Source organism: Tenrec ecaudatus, chromosome 1, assembly GCF_050624435.1.
Source record: "Tenrec ecaudatus isolate mTenEca1 chromosome 1, mTenEca1.hap1, whole genome shotgun sequence".
Classification (NCBI taxonomy): Eukaryota; Metazoa; Chordata; class Mammalia; order Afrosoricida; family Tenrecidae; genus Tenrec; species Tenrec ecaudatus.
In genome coordinates, this window is record NC_134530.1 from 115,797,295 (window position 1) to 115,814,827 (window position 17,533).

Sequence of the window (17,533 nt, forward strand, 5' to 3'; positions counted from 1 at the left end):
AGGGAAGGGACCAGGACACTTGGAGCAACATCAAAGCAGCAAGAAGGTCTCCTGGAGGCGGCTAGGAAGTAGGTTCAGAAGCAATGACCGGATCAGACAGGAGAAAATAATCATGCAAATTACTTCTGTTTCCTTAGGAAGAGAGTTAGCGACAAAACAGACTTTCACAGCTGTGAAGGAGATAACATCTCAGTACCTAAAATTCTTATATACTAATACAAATCATAAGCCATCAGACATTGGAAGGAAAATGAAAATATAAGAAGGCCAAACTAAAGAGAAATCTGACCACGGGAGATGGAAGAAATCTTTTAAAACTTAGTAAAAAATAAATAAAAGTAATATAACTTGTATCCATCAGGCTTCTCATAAGCTAAACCAAGCACTAGAAGAAATAGATTCTTTCAAAGTTCTGAAAGAAAAAGTCCAAGCCCAACACCTGTACATGCAAGACCACTCAGGTATGAACATACTTTGGGATATTTCAGAATTCAAAATGTTTACACCTCAGAGATTATTTCTTAAGCAACAGCACACACACACACACACACACACACACACACACACAAAACCAAACAAAAATTCAAAATGGTAAAAAAAACTTAAGAAAAACGGCAGCATGAGACATGAGAAACATGGCAGTGGAGTCAGATACAGAAACTCACAAAGGAAGCAACAAAGGGCTACAGGGCAGAGTCTCGTCCAGCTACGGACCCAGGGCCACTCGCTCCACTAGCTATGGACCCAGGGCCACTCGCTCCACTAGCTATGGATCCAGGGCCACTCGCTCCACTAGCTATGGACCCAGGGCCACTCGTCCCACTAGCTATGGACCCAGGGCCACTCGTTCCACTAGCTATGGATCCAGGGCCACTCGCTCCACTAGCTATGGACCCAGGGCCACTCGCTCCACTAGCTATGGACCCAGGGCCACTCGTTCCACTAGCTATGGACCCAGGGCCACTCGCTCCACTAGCTATGGATCCAGGGCCACTCGCTCCACTAGCTATGGATCCAGGGCCACTCGCTCCACTAGCTATGGATCCAGGGCCACTCGCTCCACTAGCTATGGACCCAGGGCCACTCGTCCCACTAGCTATGGATCCAGGGCCACTCGCTCCACTAGCTATGGACCCAGGGCCACTCGCTCCACTAGCTATGGATCCAGGGCCACTCGTCCCACTAGCTATGGACCCAGGGCCACTCGCTCCACTAGCTATGGATCCAGGGCCACTCGCTCCACTAGCTATGGACCCAGGGCCACTCGCTCCACTAGCTATGGATCCAGGGCCACTCGCTCCACTAGCTATGGATCCAGGGCAGGTTCTCGTCCAGGCGCAGAGTCAGAGTAATACAGAATACGCTCTCTTTTATGTGTCCAAACACAGTAGTTTAGTGGGCATAACAGTTACATCATCTCTGGATGTTATCAATGTTGATTCCTGGCTTTCAATCTTTTCATCTCAGACAAAGGACTTACATTTGGATTATGTTACAGAACAGATGATCAATGTGGTTAATTTTTTTAAATGAAAACAATTTCATAAACAAAAACTGGAAAGTAATGGGCAAGGGAAGCGGAGCAAGATTCCATTTTAGGAACGCACTTATCCTTCACTGCAGGACCAAGTAAATACTGTCTGACGCTGAGCAAACGTGAAATGGAAGCATTGAGCGTAGTATTTATGTGAACTAGGAAAAGCAAGAATACTAAGAACTGAGAAGATGTGGAAGAATGTGGGAGGAAACGACTATAAAGATGTAAACTCTTTTATCTTTTTTCAGTAGGGAATCAAGAGACAACGCCAAGAGGAAAAAACCTGAACTGTATTGAAGTTAAAATAATGCACGCCTGACCAATCACACGGAAACTAACCATGCTTACTCCTGAGCAAGGGACTGGGGGGGCAAGGATTTGGGGGGCGCTTTCTCGCTTTATAGTTTTCTGCACAGATTCCTTTGAAAAAGAATGCTTCAATGCCATGTTCAGACTTCACTCGTATAATTTCTGACGGAGTAGCATGTACGGAAGGCACTCCTCGGTAACCAGGGCAAGCCGCAGCACATGTGTATAGAACAATCCCAACTGTTAACGGTCACTGCAGGCAGCTCTGGAAAAAGAGGCTGACGGGAGCTTCCTTTCACCGTACTTCCGTGACTGTTTTCATTTCTGACAACACACGCGTGGGAGAGCAGATAAACGACATGCCCAAAAGAGATCTCTTGTGTGAAGCAAAACACCTATATGATGCTCACTCTCCCGACACAACGGCTGGAGCCAAAGTGGGTGAACAAGTAAATGTGGTGAAGAAAGCTGATGGTGCCCGGCTATCAAAAGAGATAGTGACTGGGGTCTTAAAGGCTTGAAGATAAACAAGCGGCCATCTAGCTCAGAAGCAACAAAGTCCACATGGAAGAACACACCAGCCTGTGTGATCGAGTGGTCCCGAAGGGATCAGTTACCAGGCATCAAAGAACAAAAAATCCTATCATTGACTGCACACCTCCATGACAGGATCGCTGAAGACAAATGGGTGCATAAGCAAATGTGGTGAAGAAAGCTGATGGTGCACGGCTATCAAAAGAGATAGTGTCTGGGGTCTTAAAGGCTTGAAGGTGAACAAGTGGCCATCTAGCTCAGAAGCAAAAAAGCCCACATGGAAGAAGCACACCGGCCAGTGCGATCACGAGGTGCCAAGGGACCAGGTATAAGGCATCATGCACACACACACACAAAAGATATATATGTGTGTGTATGTATGTGTATATGTATATATGTGTGTATATGTGTATGTATATATATATATATATATATCATATTAAATGAAGGGGGAAGTGCAGAGTGGAGACCCAAGGCCCAAGTGTCGGCCACTGGAGATCCCCTCATAGAGGGGTTTAGGAGAGGAGATGGGTTAATTAGGGTGCGAGGTAGTACTGATGAAGAACACAGCCTTCCCCCAGATCCTGGATGCTTCCTCTCCCCAACTACCATGACCCGAATTCTACCTTGCAGGGCTGGATAGGACAGAGGCTGTACACTGGTACATATGGGGGCTGGAGACACAGGGAATCTAGGGTGGATGATACCTTCAAGACCAAGGGTGTGAGGGGTGATGCTGGGAGAGTGGAGGGTGAGTGGGTTGAAAAGGGGGAACTGATTACAAGGATCCACATGTGACCTCTTCCCTGGGAGAGGGACAACAGAAAAGGGGGGGAGGGGAGACTCCGGATAGGGCAAGAAATGACAAAATAACGATGTATAAATTACCAAGGGCACATGAGGGAGGGGGGAGAGGGAAGGGAGGGGAAAAAAAAAGAGGACCTGATGCAAAGGGCTTAAGTGGAGAGCAAATGCTTCGAGAATGATTGGGGCAGGGAATGTATGGATGTGCTTTATACAATTGATGTATGTATATGTATGGATTGTGATAAGAGTTCTATAAGTCCCTAATAAAACGTAAAAAAAGAAAAGAAGAGAAAAAAATGATTAGGGCAAAGAATGTACAGATGTGCTTTATACAATTGATGTAAGTATATGTTTGGACTGTGATAAGAGTTGTATGAGCCCCTAATAAATTGTTTAAAAACAAACAAAAAAAAGACACCTATAGTCGAAAGCCAATCTGAAAACACTTAGTTCCCAAAGCTGAGAAAAGCAAGATAGCCTTCTACAATAGCTCATTTTCTCAGCCCCCCTTGGCTTTCTAGTTTTGTGATTTGCTTTTAGATCACTGGTATAACTACTTTAGAAACAAACAAACAAAAAACCTGCACAGCCAACAAGGTAAAGCAGAACAGCGAGGTATTCTACTGAGGCCTACGTAGAACTGTCAGGCGTTCCACAGGAAACTTCATGTTTAAAATACCTCCGATCCCAGGCGAATAGCGGCTTCCGTAAAGCTTCGTCTTTCTCTCTCGAAATTCTTTTTTTGCTCTTTAAATAAAGACCACTCTTCTTTGAGACGTTCTTTTTCTTCCAACAAATAACAGTCTCGTAGTAGAGAGGTGGTATCATCGTCACATGCGGTAGTAAGCTGCTGCTATTAAATTTTAAAAGAGAGTTAAGTTCCAAAGAGTCACTGCAAGAACCCACCAAGCTGAAATAACACAGGGGAAGGCAGACCAAACCTTCGGAAGCGAACAGAAATGAACAATCAGAAAATTAGCTGAGGAGTCCATTTACCCAATGCTACTCCCCCAATGAAGTTAGCACCGAGATTGGAGAAAGGCTTATTCACAACCTGCAATATGCAGATGACATGACCTGGCTCGCAGAGAGCAAGGCGGGCCTGAAGCACTGAAGACCGGAGTATTCAGTGCAGACTACAACTCAATGTAAAGAAAACAGCAATCTTTAAAACAGGACCAACAGACAACATCAAGCTAAACGGAGAAGACTGGAGTTGTCTAAGATCCCACTGTGCTTGCAGAAGAGACCAGCTCGTTGAAAAGGACATCGTGCTTGGTAACGTGGGAGGTCCGTGAGAAAGAGGGGACCGCTACAGGGTGGGCTGACAACTGTGGTTAGTTACCACAGGGGCTCGGGTGAGGATGGTGCCCGATCAGCCAGGACTTCATCCAGTTCCACCCCACCTGACAGCCCCTACCAACTACCCTCCACGTGCCAAGTGTTCAAGGAACGTAGTGAGTGTATTAACAGGAAGGGAAGGATTTAGTGTGGAGGGGAGGAAAATGCCACAAACTGTAGACCTTACAACATAAAGGACTGAAAAATCTAGTCAGATGAACAACCTGGCCTTTTACAAAGGATCACGGCTTTAAAAAAGTAACCCACATTTACCTGTAAAAGTTGTTGCTGAGTTTTAATCATTTCTTTACACTGCTGAATTTCTAATTCAAGCTTTTCAGTCTCTTGTTCATGGTCTTGTCGTGAAATTACACCGTCCTCATTAAAGCCATCTAAGTGTACCTTTGAAACTAACACAGACCCAGTAATTCAGCATAGGTTTCCAGCGACCATTGAGTTTATGGTGTTTTCTTATACAAATATTATTTTCAGACCGAGCCTCTCAGGATTTCCTTTTTCTGGAATCTCATAGGTTTTGTACAGAGTAATGATTTCTTTTACACTTTCATAAGCCACAGTAAAATTAAATGTACATGATTTTAACACTGGAAATATTAAAGCAAATCAATTATAAGCCATTCATAAACCCTATAAATTTGCACTATTCTGGGACTAAATGGCATTCCTACAAAAAGAACTATACTGTCAATACTTAACTCGTAATCCACATTTAAGATATGCCCTAATTAAAAACGCCCTCAAAGACACTAACAGAAAGAAAGAAATTCATAAACTACACTGCTACTGACATGACCTCCAAGGTCAAAGCAGTGCTATCAGATGTGTCCCCTGGCATTAATGACATTTGCTGTTTACTCATAGAAGCTAACGACTGAAATCAGCACAATCCCACTTACGTAATCTTGGTGCTATAATAATTTGCTGATCACTCTTTACTACTAAAGGTAACTGTCACTGTATTTGTGAATCTGACAATTTGGAATAAAATTTCTTTAAATTGCCTTTACTTGCTAAGTAATACCTTTACATTTTCCTGATTTACAAGCCTACAGTTTACTTAACAAATATAAAGTGTTAAGGATATATTAATCAATGTTTACTTATAATGAGAATAGTATCTGCAAGAATACATTACTAAGTGAAAAGTATGTATACAATATTCAATTTTATATATATTTCAAGAAATATTTGCATATCCAGAGAGGAGTCTAGAATGAACAACAAACTGTATTGGGGAGGGGGGATGTAGGGGGAGAGATGGAGACCTAAACATTCTGCTTTACAGGCTTCTTTGAATTGAAATTTTGCCATGAACATCTATTAATTGAAGAATATTTTTAAAATAATAATTAGGAACCTACAGGAAAAATGCAAGCATCTAGAAATAGAGTAGAAGGTAGTTTAAAAATAATAGTAAAGAATATTTTTAAAGCTACTTTAAAAGTACTGTTATTTGATTTTTAAGATTTAGAAAAGCATTCAATTATATAACTCAGCAGACGGACACCTGGGGCGCTCTTCTCGAAGACAAGAGTCACTCTGAAAGCAAAGTGCAATTTTCTTAGTACGGTTCAAACCTCATGCCAAATCTCAGAGGTTCAAACCTCTGGCACAAACTGACCTAAAACACTGCTGAGCTGACCCACAATGTGGTTTAACACGTGACCGAAAAATATGCGCTTCTGACGAGTCACAACTCAACTTTCCATGTAGTTCAGCAGTAGTTACCTTGGTTATCCAGTTTTTCTACATGACTTTTCAAGATTCTCCACTGTGCTCGGATGCTATTTGTCAGCTGTTCTCTCACCGCTTCGCAGGAAAGATCCCACATGCTCTCTCTACTTAGTTCCCCAGCGTCATCTTCAACATCAGAAACAACCTACAAGCGGCGGGAGGTGAAAAGACCAGTGTATCTTAACGAGACTTTACATACTTAATTAAAAAAACACACCCCTCACGGCCATTGAGTTGCCTCTCGGTGACCTAGAAAGCTTAGAGACTGTGAATGTTTACAGGGGCAGGCAGCCTCACCTTCTCTGGAGCAGACAATGTCACGTAGTCTGAGATACCTTCCAGGATACCCACAAATGCTTTATTTAACATCCTGTAACACCTTAATGTATGATTCAACACATTGTAGTTAATTTTTTGTATGCCTTTCTCCACCAAAGAGAGCTTCTTAAAGGAAAAATGAATTATCATTTTAGCTTCCCTACCACCAGGTAAAAGAACATAGTGCACATTCAATAAATGCATGGCCTAGATGATTATTTGGTGGTTCCCAAAGTTAACAGAAGTTCCACTCTGAAAAGGGAAGCCTGCATTTAAGCACCCATCAAAAACCAAACTGAAAAAGAAAACAAAAAAAATACACCACACTGCCATCGAGTGATGCTGACTCAAAGCAACCCCACAGGGCAGGGTCGACCCGCCCCTGTGAGACCCTGAGACTGTGGCGACCAGAGGAGAGGGACCCATCTCACAGCAGTTAAGAGAAGGAGTCCAAAAAGAAAGAGAGAGAGAGGAGTTCAGGGGTGCAACAGATAGTAACTCTGTCATTAACTAGCTGGGAGATAGGGACTCACAACTAAGATACTCTGGGCTTCAGTCACTTCATCTATAAATTGGGCCAATTATGGTTTCTTCTAAGTCATAAAGTTAATATGGGGAAAATATTTCTGAAGTGCCTATCATAACTCTTAGCACAGATCCAATCCTCAGAAAACCTGCCAGCCAAGGCAAACTGCAGACTGATTTTTAGGCTGTCACACAACCGACCGGGAGCTGCGGAGGCAGGAGCGTCCTGTTCGGAATGCCAACAGTGGCCCTGCTGAGAACGCCCAGACAGGGTGTCGCTCCTGTAGCTGCTACAGCAACCCCAAAGCGGGGCAGTCAGAGAAGAGGGCCACTTACGGTTGTCCTATCATCGGCTCTTTCCCGAGGTTTCTGCTTTTGGGGAGAAAGAAGAGAAATCATTTCCCTTTTCATTTGCTGAAGAACCTTCTTCAGTTCAGCATTTTCCATTAGGATTTGTTTCTGACGATATTCATAATCGTTCAAGAGAATTTTATACATTTCATCTTCATTCCTGAGGAAGAAACGGTCGGTATGAAAATGCAACACACAGCAAAGTCTAGTTAAATTTACCCATTAAGCTCAGACTTTACCTAGCTTCAGTTTTACCAGTTCTCCAGGAGCCTCTTTTCCCATCAGCTCGTCCCACGTAGTTTAAAACGTCCATAGCTACGAATGGAAACACACAGAGCAGCACAGCTAAGTCTCACCACATACCCTGACATGTTCAAAACCGTAATGTCCTCTGAACATTCAAGGCATAAACCAACTGGGTACACAGGTCAGGATTCAGGCTGAAATAGCCCTTATTCAAATTTCAGTTCTACCTCTTGTCCGCACTGTGAGTGAGAGTGGCAGGTTAAATTTAACTGCTAAACCAGTTTTTTCATTGATAAAATGGAGACGATGAAAGCATTAACCAAACACTTGTGAAGGCTGAAGGCACAATAGTGATGTCCAGCTCTTGACGACACAGTACCTAGCACACCATTTTTAATAAATGTCACTTATTACTCTTATTAAATCTTGGTGGTGGTGGTGCCCGAGTCAACAGATTCAGAGAAGCCTCATATGCAAAAGAATGAAATGCTGCCCAGGCTTGTGCCATCTTCACAATCACTGGTGGGTCTCCTCCCGCTTTTTCACTGATTCTCTGCTTTACCAAGCCTGATGGCGCTCTTCCAGAACCTTCCTTCCTGCTGCCATGTCCAAGCCAAGAAGAACAAGTCTCACCATCCCCACACGACTAAGGCGTGTCCGGGCTGTACTTCTTCCAGCAGATCCGTCCATTCTCCGGACAGTCGTGTTACACTCAATATTCTCCATCAACATCACAATTCAAATCCACCGGGTCTTCTTTGGTCACCCTTCTTAAGCAAGAGTCAACATCCCATGGCTGGGCCAGGGCAACCCAAGTCTCACGGCAACAGCTTTGCTTTTGAGCCCTTTTGTTAGGTGGTGAACTATGAGTCAGTGCCTGATTTTTCATAGTTTCACTGGACCACATACATTTATACCCATTCTTTCCATCTTGTCTCTCACTAAAGCAGTCAGAAACAATATGTAAATACCATACACACTCGTGCATAAGCCGAGTTCTTCAACACATTTTCAATGCAGTTTTTGTGGTAAAATTAGGTGCCTCAGCTGATATTCGGGTCGGCTTATACTTGAGTGTATACGGTTCTTGTTTCACATATAAATAACTCTGCCATAGTGGCAAGAACCTACAAAGCTGTAAGTATTTACTCTCTGGGTCTTTATAGAAAAACGTGGCCAAGTCCTTCTGAGACCACTGAAGGGGTCAAGGTGTGGACAGCAGTGATGGTCCTACTAGCCTCGTGGGGAGGAAGCCACTGTCCTGAAAAGGCATACCATGAGACCAAATGGTCATCTTCGAGCAAATAACATCATTGTGAACGATCAGAGTCAGATGGGCCTGGGTCACAAAAGAGCAAGGCTCCACAGAACAACGACTTCAACCGTCATAACCCTTTCAAAAGAGGTAATGACAGCACACTTCAAGCACTGCCCCTGCTCGCCAATAGGCTGAAAGGCCATTGAGCATCCAAATGAAATGCAAGATGACCGAAAGATCTCTAACTTTTGTCTTAACTACTGATTGCTGCTTCTTCTTTTGGGTTTGACGTGATTTCTAAATGTTTCCATAACTCCAACCAGAAAACCTAGGCCCATCAACAACAGTTCCCACCCCCACCCCGCCCTGCCTAGTACTTTCTGTGTCTACTTTCCTAGGATCCGCGCCTGTTCCAGATACCTCACAGAGTCAGACAATAGTTCCCCTTTTGTTGCAAGCTTATTTTCAAGGTTCCATGCAGAAGCAAATATGAAAACTTCCTTTGTGTGACTCAGTGAATTCCCAGTTTGCCCTTGTTTACTCATTCATTTGCTGACAGACACATGGGGTAGTTTCCACCTGAAGGCTATTATGAACAATGTTGCAAGGAACACTGGAAAATAATGATGTTTGCATCATTGTTTTTCGTTATTTTGGGTACAGAGGCCTGATCGTGAAACTGCCAGGTCAGGTGGTAATGACATGTTTACTATTCTACAGAACCACCAACCTGTGCCCCACAGTGGCCGCTTCATACAAGTTCTCCCCAGGAGCGGATGAGGGTTCCAGTATCCCCCTCACCAGCACAACACTTGCTACTTTGTTGCTTTGTTTGCAAATACCAGCCATTCTAGTGGGGATGCAGTAGCACATATTTTGATTTGCATTTTCCTAACCACTAGCGCAGTTCAAACCCATCAGCCACTTTCGCTCCTCTCAAGAGGTGCAGCCTGCAAGTCACTCCCGCCTGCAGGGGTGCTGTGAGCTGCAGCTGACTGGGGGTGAGGAATGATGAATGATGTTCAGCATCTTGTCAATTTACTAGCTGTTCGTCTATCTTCTTTGTTGATAGGTCCACTTCAAGTTCTTGGCCCATTTTTAAAATTAGGTCGGCGTTTTGTCACTGAGTTGTACAAGTTCTCTATGTATTCTGAATAAGTCCGTATCAGATATGGTTGTTAATATTCTCCCATCCTCCAGGTTGTCTTTTCAACTTTATTTATATGACCTCTGAGAGACAAAATACATTTAATCTCCATGCGGTTCACCTTATCCTCTCTTTTGTGGTTCATGCTTCTGGTGCCATATCTAAGAATACCCTGCTAAATATAAAGTCTGAAAGATTTACCCCTTTCTTCTAAGGAGCCCTGCTGATGCCATGATTAAAGCGCTCAGCTGAGACTTGAAAAGATGGTCTACTGGAGCCTGCCAGTCATGCTGGGTCTGCTTCCATCAAGACCTGTAGTTTGGGGAATCCTGTGGGGCAGCTCTACTGGGTCACTAGGAGTCACAGTCAACTCGACGGCTTTAAGATCTTCTAGAGGTTTTGTGGCTTTAGTTCTCTCTCATATGTAGACCCTTGATTCCCGCCGAACTGATTTTCATGTTCATTGTGAGGTGGATGTTACTTTCTTTTGCATGTGAAATATGCCAGCACCAATTATTGAAGAGACTACTCCTTTACCCTCCCTTTGAATGAACTTGGCAACCTGTCGAAAAACAATTGGCTACAGTTGCATGAGCTCAATTCTGGACTCTTTTTCTATTCCACTGGTCTTTATGTCTATCCTTGTACTAATATCACACTCTTTTATTTAAAATATGGGCATGTGAATCCTTCTATTTTGTTCTGTTTTGTTTCCAGGATGTTTTGGTTATTTGGAGACCTTAAAATGGTCAGCTCATTCATATATGGAGAATTTTTTAAAAGGACTATTGGAATTGATATGGATTACACTGAATCTTCAGATTGCTTTGGGTGGTGATGACACTTTAGTATTATTAAGTCTTCTAATTCATGAACACAGAACATCTTTCCATATATATTTAAATCTACATTACTTTCTTTCAGCTTTGTTTTCTAATTTTTCAGCATATAATTCTTTTATCTCATGTTACATTTATTTTTAGTTATTTTTCTTTTAGATGCTACTAAAATGGAATTACTTTATTTTCCTATCATTCATTGCTGGCATATAGAAACACCACTAATTTTTGTGTGCCGCCCTTGTATTCTGCAGCTTTGCTAAATGTATTAGCTCTAGCAGCTTCCTTATAGAATCTTTTGATTTCCTACATCACACACATTTCCTAATAGAAACAGTTTTACTACTTTTTTCTTGATTTGGACGCTTCTTATTACTTTTTCTTATCCAACTGCTCTGGCTGAAAGTTCCCATGGACTGTTGACCAGCAGTGGCAAAAGCAGGCATCCATGTCTTGGTCTGGATCCTGTCAGCTATGGGTTTTTCATAAATGTCTTTTATCAGGATGAGGCACTACCCACTCTATCCTTAGTGTGCAGAGTATTTCTATCATGAGAGGGTGGTGACATTTGTCAAAATGCTTTTGCATCAAGTGAGATATCAAATGTTTTCCTTTTTGCCTTTATTTTATTAATACAACATAATATACATTTTGGTTGTCCTTATAATTAATCACACATGCATTGTGGGATAAACCCCACTTGGTCATGGTACATAATCCTCCTTACATGTTATTCTACTCTGTTCACTAGTATTCTGTTAAGGATTTCTGCATCTATAGTCTTATGGAATATTGGTCCATAATTTGTGTGTGTGGTTTCGTTATTTGGCTGAAGTATCAGAGTAATGCTGGCCTCACACAATGAGTTAGGAAATGCTCCCTCTTCTAATTTTAGGAGAGCTTGAAAGAAGGATTGGTATTAATACTTTAAATGTTTTACAGAATTCACCAGAGGAGTCACCTAGTCCTAGAGTTTTCTGCATTTTACCAGATCAGCAAAACTATTTGTGTAGCTGTACTTTCAAATCTTCAATATGAATTTAAGCCATCGCTTAAAGGAACTCATTAGGATTACAACTTAATGTAAAGAAAACGACAATCTTCATAACTGCACCAGAAAAGAGTGAAGTTGTTAAAGATTTTGCTGGTCTTGCTCCGATCTGTAGTCAGTGCTCATGGAGCCAGCAAGTAACGAAATTAAACGCTGCACTGCACTGGGGAAAGCTGCAGCACAGACCTTCCAAAGTGGTGAGGAGTGTGGCCGATACTTTGAGGACCAAGGTGTGCCTAATGCAAGCCATGGAATTCTGGTTTTTATTAACACCCCACCCCACCCAGCATTCCAGCACAGCAAGAAGGGCGGTGCAATCATCACCACCATCAACTCTGTAACCTTTTCTTCCTTCTAGAACTCATTTCCCTTCCATGTCCCCCAGGCCATCATCAATCCAGCCACTGGCTCCATAACTCCACCCATGCCATAGTATTTTCAATTGCTTCATATGCATGGACACTGAATAAGGCAAGCTGGAGAAGGAATGCTGAAAGTACCATGGTTGGCCAGAGAATGAACTAATCATCTTGGAAGAAGTACTACCAGGACGTTCCGCTGAAGCGAGAATGCAAAGTCCTTGTCGCATGTACTTGGACATGTTGTCAGGCGAGACCAGTCCCTGGAGCAGGACAGCATGCTCGGTAAAGTGAAGGGCAGGGAAAGAGGAAGGCCTCCATGAGATGGACTGACTCAGTGACTGCCACAACGGACTCTGATGTACGCAACAGTGGCGAGGATGGCACAGGACTGGACATGCTGAAGGCCATTAAGACGCAGCCTGTGTCAGTGTCTGTGACTACGCTTTGAACAGACTGTCCAGGACAAGAAAGTATGCAAGGTCTGGGAAAAACAGGTGGTTTAATTTTCTCAAGGATGTCTGGCTTGGCAGAAGACAGAGTGGCTATGTGTGTCAAATGTGCTTGCCTAACAATGAGATAATTAACGCCAGGCTGTTTCTGCATGGACATAAGGAGTGTGTAGAATAAACTCGGGGGCTTCCATCCATCAGACTGCTGCCCTCCCAAGACTTTTTCTTTTTTTTCCTTAATGCTCACTCCCACTTTCAGGACTGTTCGACTCGTCGGCTGGCTCCAACATGGACACTGTTTTGTTCTATTGTACTCACAGAGAACCGAACAACAACAACAACAACGCTTTTTTAATCTGTACTACCTTCTCTGAATAAGGAAGACCCTATGTAGAAGAATCGATGCATCTGAGTTTTGAATTCTGGTGCCGGGGAAGAATATTCACAGTACCATGGACTGCTAAAAGGGCAGACCGTTGTGGAAGAAGTGTGGCCGGAGTGCTCCTTAGAGGCAAGGACGGCGAGACTTCGTCTTACATACTCTGGACATATTGTCAGGAGAGACGAGTCCCTGGAGAAGGACATCACATTTGGTAAGCTGGAGAGCCAGCAAACAGGCCTTCCAGGAGATGGACGGACAGAGCGACTGTAACACTGGGCTCAGGCACAGGAACAACTGTGGGGACGGCTCAGGGCCGTGCAGTGCTCTGTCTGTCGTGCACTGGGTCGGTATGGGTCTGAGCCGACTGCCTGGCATCTAACAACAGCTCCTTAAAGTTAAGTTATTTAGATAACACAGATATAAATTTCAAAGGGGCAACATTAGGAACAAAGCATCCCTCAGACACATACATCAACCTAAGAACTTTATAGTCCACCCTTGTAAACTAGCTGCTTCAAATATTCACACTAAACTACTCACTTAAAGGGACTCACGCTGACACCAACAATTTGGTCAGTATACAAGGGTGTTTAGCTCCCTCTCCCACAAAACAACAACAGCACAACTGCATGGGGCAGAGTGCAGAATTCGTAATATGCATTTTTACCCCCTGCTAGGTGAACATCTAGCCACTCGCTCTGAGTTACAGTACACCCAGTGGTGTTGCCTGGGGAAGTTCTCTTTGGTCACAGTATATTTTTTCATAAAAGCAATTTCATTTGAACTCATTTTTTGTGATGACCACTTTTGATTATCTTTTCTACTCACGTCGAACTGTGAAATTTTGTTTCCTGCTTGGGGAAAATGCTGCAGAAACTGTTGTGATGTTGAATGCAGCTTATAAGGACAGTATTATAGGAAAAACTCAAGAAAGAGTACGAGTGTTTTTCTCATTTCAAACAAGGTGAAATGAAGGAGGGGGGAGTGGGGAGGGAGGGTAAAAATGAGCTGATACCAAGGGCTTAAGTGAAGAGCAAGTACTTTGAGAATGATGAGGACAACGAATGTACAAATATGCTTGACACAATTGATGTATGTATGGATTATGATAAGAGTTCTATGCGGCCCCAATAAATGAATACAAAAACTTATTTTTTAAATCACACTCATTTACACCAATATATTTTTTCATTCATGGTGATGAATGGTAATTTTAAGAGAACATCCTTACAAGACTTGGTCTGGAATTTCATGTAGTCAATTTCAAGCATAAAAATAAATGTAAAAATGTTCATAAAAAACGTGAAATGTCGACTGAGGACAAACCTTGTTCTGGACGTCCACATGGATGAAAATGTCAACCTGTTGTGCATAGGGAGCTCATCCCACCAGGTCAGACTGTAAAGCAAACTTTCCAGTTAGCAGTTCTGAAAAGATCGCTTAAGACTGTGTGACAAAAAGGCCAGATCTGTGGCAGATGGGGGACTGGCTTTGCCACCACCACAATCCAGCTGCTCACCCAGCCATCTCAGTGTGCCAGTTTGGGGCAAAAAGCAGCATGCTCTCTTTCCTCACACACCTGACCTCGCTCCACGCAACTTCTTTTTGTTCCCAGAAATGAAGAGGGGCATGAAAGAATTTGACAATGCAAGAGAGGTGAAGAAAAATACGAGGGAGGGGCTGTCAGCCATCTAGACAGAGGAGTCTGAAAAATGCTTCCAAGACTAGAATTGCAGATTTGACAAATGTATGAAGTATAATGGAGATTTGATGAAGGTGATAAAGTTGTTTTGTAAATACATTTAAATATGTAGCTTTGAGAAAAAATTCCGGGTTTTTTAGGGTGCCCCCTCATATAGACAAATTTAGGTAGTTAACTCTCCAAGGACATACTTTTGTTACTCAGAAATACTAATTTTATCATTGAAAGATCATGGATTAATCCTATAACTGCTTTATTGAAAGTGTGCATTATGAAGTTTAATCTTTTTGTGGAACTCATGAAGCAAAATCACTTATTTTTCATTAGTTATCTTAATATCTTATTCACATGGACATACACTGTCTACAATTTGTACAAAGCCATGTACAAAAATGTCACTCATGAGTTATCAGACATCACTGCTTAGCACCCCATTAGCTATTTACCACCACAGCTAGGCCGGCTGCTCCTTACCTATTTTTTTATCCTTTTTGTTCATAACAAGTTGATGCAGACGTTCCTTTAATTTATTATATTCACGTTCTTTTCTCTTCATATCATGATTGTACTGTGTAGCTCGGCTTGCAATGATATTTTGTAACTTTTGCACCTGAAAAAGCATTTTCTGTTAGATGGGCCCGCTTGAAGGGTCAATAAACTCAAATGAAAGTTTACAAACTTAACATTGAAAAGAAGCCCTAATATTTACCTACCCATATACCAAAATATCAAACTCGCTACCACGGAGTCAATGCTGACTCCGAGTGACCGCAGCATGGGGCTGACAACATCATCACCAAACTGCCACTTGAGAATCATGACTCAGCAGTCAGGTTGACACACACTTGGGGTGGGAGTCGCATACTGATTGACTGGAAGTACTGCATCAATATTTAAGATAGCAAGAGAAGGATTGTGCCTAGTATCATGCACATGCATGGCAGAGAACAGAAGGTCTGCATTTGAATTCCCTCTGTAATGGAGTGTGAGTCTGGGTGGACAGTACAGGAGCCAGGTTGAGAACTAGGAACGGCCATGCTAAACTGCATGCTAGGGGCACCTGACCTCTCCGTTACAGATACTAATGTAGATACAGTTCACCATACCAACTCGGCGCAGAACGAATACATGTTTTAAAGTGAAATCGTTCTTAACGGACATCTCAGATTTCCCCCGACCTCCAAAATCCAATTACACTTCACTCTATGGTTACTGACCGCTCACCTCATCCTTCTCATTTTTAAGCAGCTGGTGCAAATTCCTGTTCTTGCATTGTAGCTGTCTGTCTCGTTCCTGAAGTCCAATCATTTCTCTCCTGGAGGATTCCAGTTGTTCCTAAAGCATCCAAAAGCAACTCCGATGAAGAGTAACACAGACATCCAAACAATGACTTCATAATGAGTTAAATGTGTTAGTTTTGTTATCTAAAGATAAAGTTTATGACATGACTAGTCACCATTGAGTCAATTCCAACTCACGGCGAAACCCCTGCATAGGGTCTCATTCAAAGTCAGAATTCAGCTTGATGGCAGTTATACATCTGAGGATTTCCCTCTCCATCTTTCTCCAGTAAATAAATAAAGAAAATATAAGAGTAGTAAAACAAGAAGCAAACTAAATGTTTTATATGAGAAGGAAGTTAGCGCTCCATAGTAAATGACTTATTTCTCTTATTCAGAAAAACAAGCAAATTGAGGGGATCCTGGGTTCATGGTCTATTCCAGGGGTCCTCAAACTTTTAAAACAGGGGGCCAGTTCACTGTTCCTTAGACCAGTTGTAGGGCAGGCCATAGTTTAAAAAAACTATGAACAAATTCCTATGCACACTGCACTTAGTTATTCTGAAGTAAAAAAACAAACAGGGCAAAACCACCTGGTGGGCAGATAAATGTTCCATGGGCCATAGTTTGAGGACGCCTGGTCTATTCCATGGACCCTGTAAAAGTTTCTGGAATACCTTCATCACTGAAGCAGAGATGAGTTTAAGAATGATCTTCTTGGAATTACCTCTCAACGAGAACTGTCTTAAATTAAGCATCTACCTTATTGAGTGGAGCGGGAAGATTCTTATTTACCGAAGTACCTCCTAGTCTAACCTTCTACAGAGTAAGCAAGTCACTAAATAGCCTGTAAGATCATTATCTTCAATACAGATATCAGGAAGCACAAAGTAGAACTGATTTATGCCACTTGCTTTATGTTGACTTTCATTTATCAACTTTCTAAAAGCCTAGAACCTTTTTTCAAATGTCTAAAATCTGTTTGATGAATTCCCTGAAACGTTTACAGCATCAGACTCCATGATGGCTTTCAAGTGCAGATCCCTAGGCGCCATGCACCTTAAGCTTTGCGTAGCAGCTCTGGAGATGATCCATATCACTTCCAAGTTTCAGATTCTGTGTTTCCACATTTTCCTGAGCTAGAAGGTTCTTCCGTTGAAGTACAAGTAGTTCATTCATACAATTTAAAACAGCAACTATATTTAATCCTCTCTTGGCATCTTTGTCTTTGGATTCTTCATATAATGAAGGAAAGCCGAAAGTAGTCAATTCCTGGGAAGAGAAAATGTTTTTTCCAGAATTTGGTTAATGAACAAAAGACAGAAACCACTGAGATTACG

At 42.4% G+C, this 17,533-nt stretch overlaps 1 protein-coding gene across 6 annotated transcripts in view; it reads right to left on the reverse strand.

The window, feature by feature from the left end:
• Nucleotides 1-17,533, reverse strand: part of SSX2IP (SSX family member 2 interacting protein) — a 48,389-nt gene that overhangs the window by 10,589 nt on the left and 20,267 nt on the right. For 4 of the 6 annotated variants that reach the window (XM_075557722.1, XM_075557729.1, XM_075557714.1 and 1 more), the window contains exons 4-11: nt 17,253-17,465; nt 16,138-16,248; nt 15,388-15,523; nt 7,717-7,792; nt 7,463-7,637; nt 6,278-6,428; nt 4,802-4,938; nt 3,867-4,040 (exon numbers count right to left, since the gene is read on the reverse strand). In XM_075557722.1, the coding sequence (XP_075413837.1) occupies nt 3,867-4,040; nt 4,802-4,938; nt 6,278-6,428; nt 7,463-7,637; nt 7,717-7,792; nt 15,388-15,523; nt 16,138-16,248; nt 17,253-17,465 (1,173 nt within the window). The remainder of the gene's footprint in view (nt 1-3,866; nt 4,041-4,801; nt 4,939-6,277; nt 6,429-7,462; nt 7,638-7,716; nt 7,793-15,387; nt 15,524-16,137; nt 16,249-17,252; nt 17,466-17,533) is intronic. The other 2 variants (XM_075557739.1, XM_075557734.1) reach the window with 1 other exon arrangement.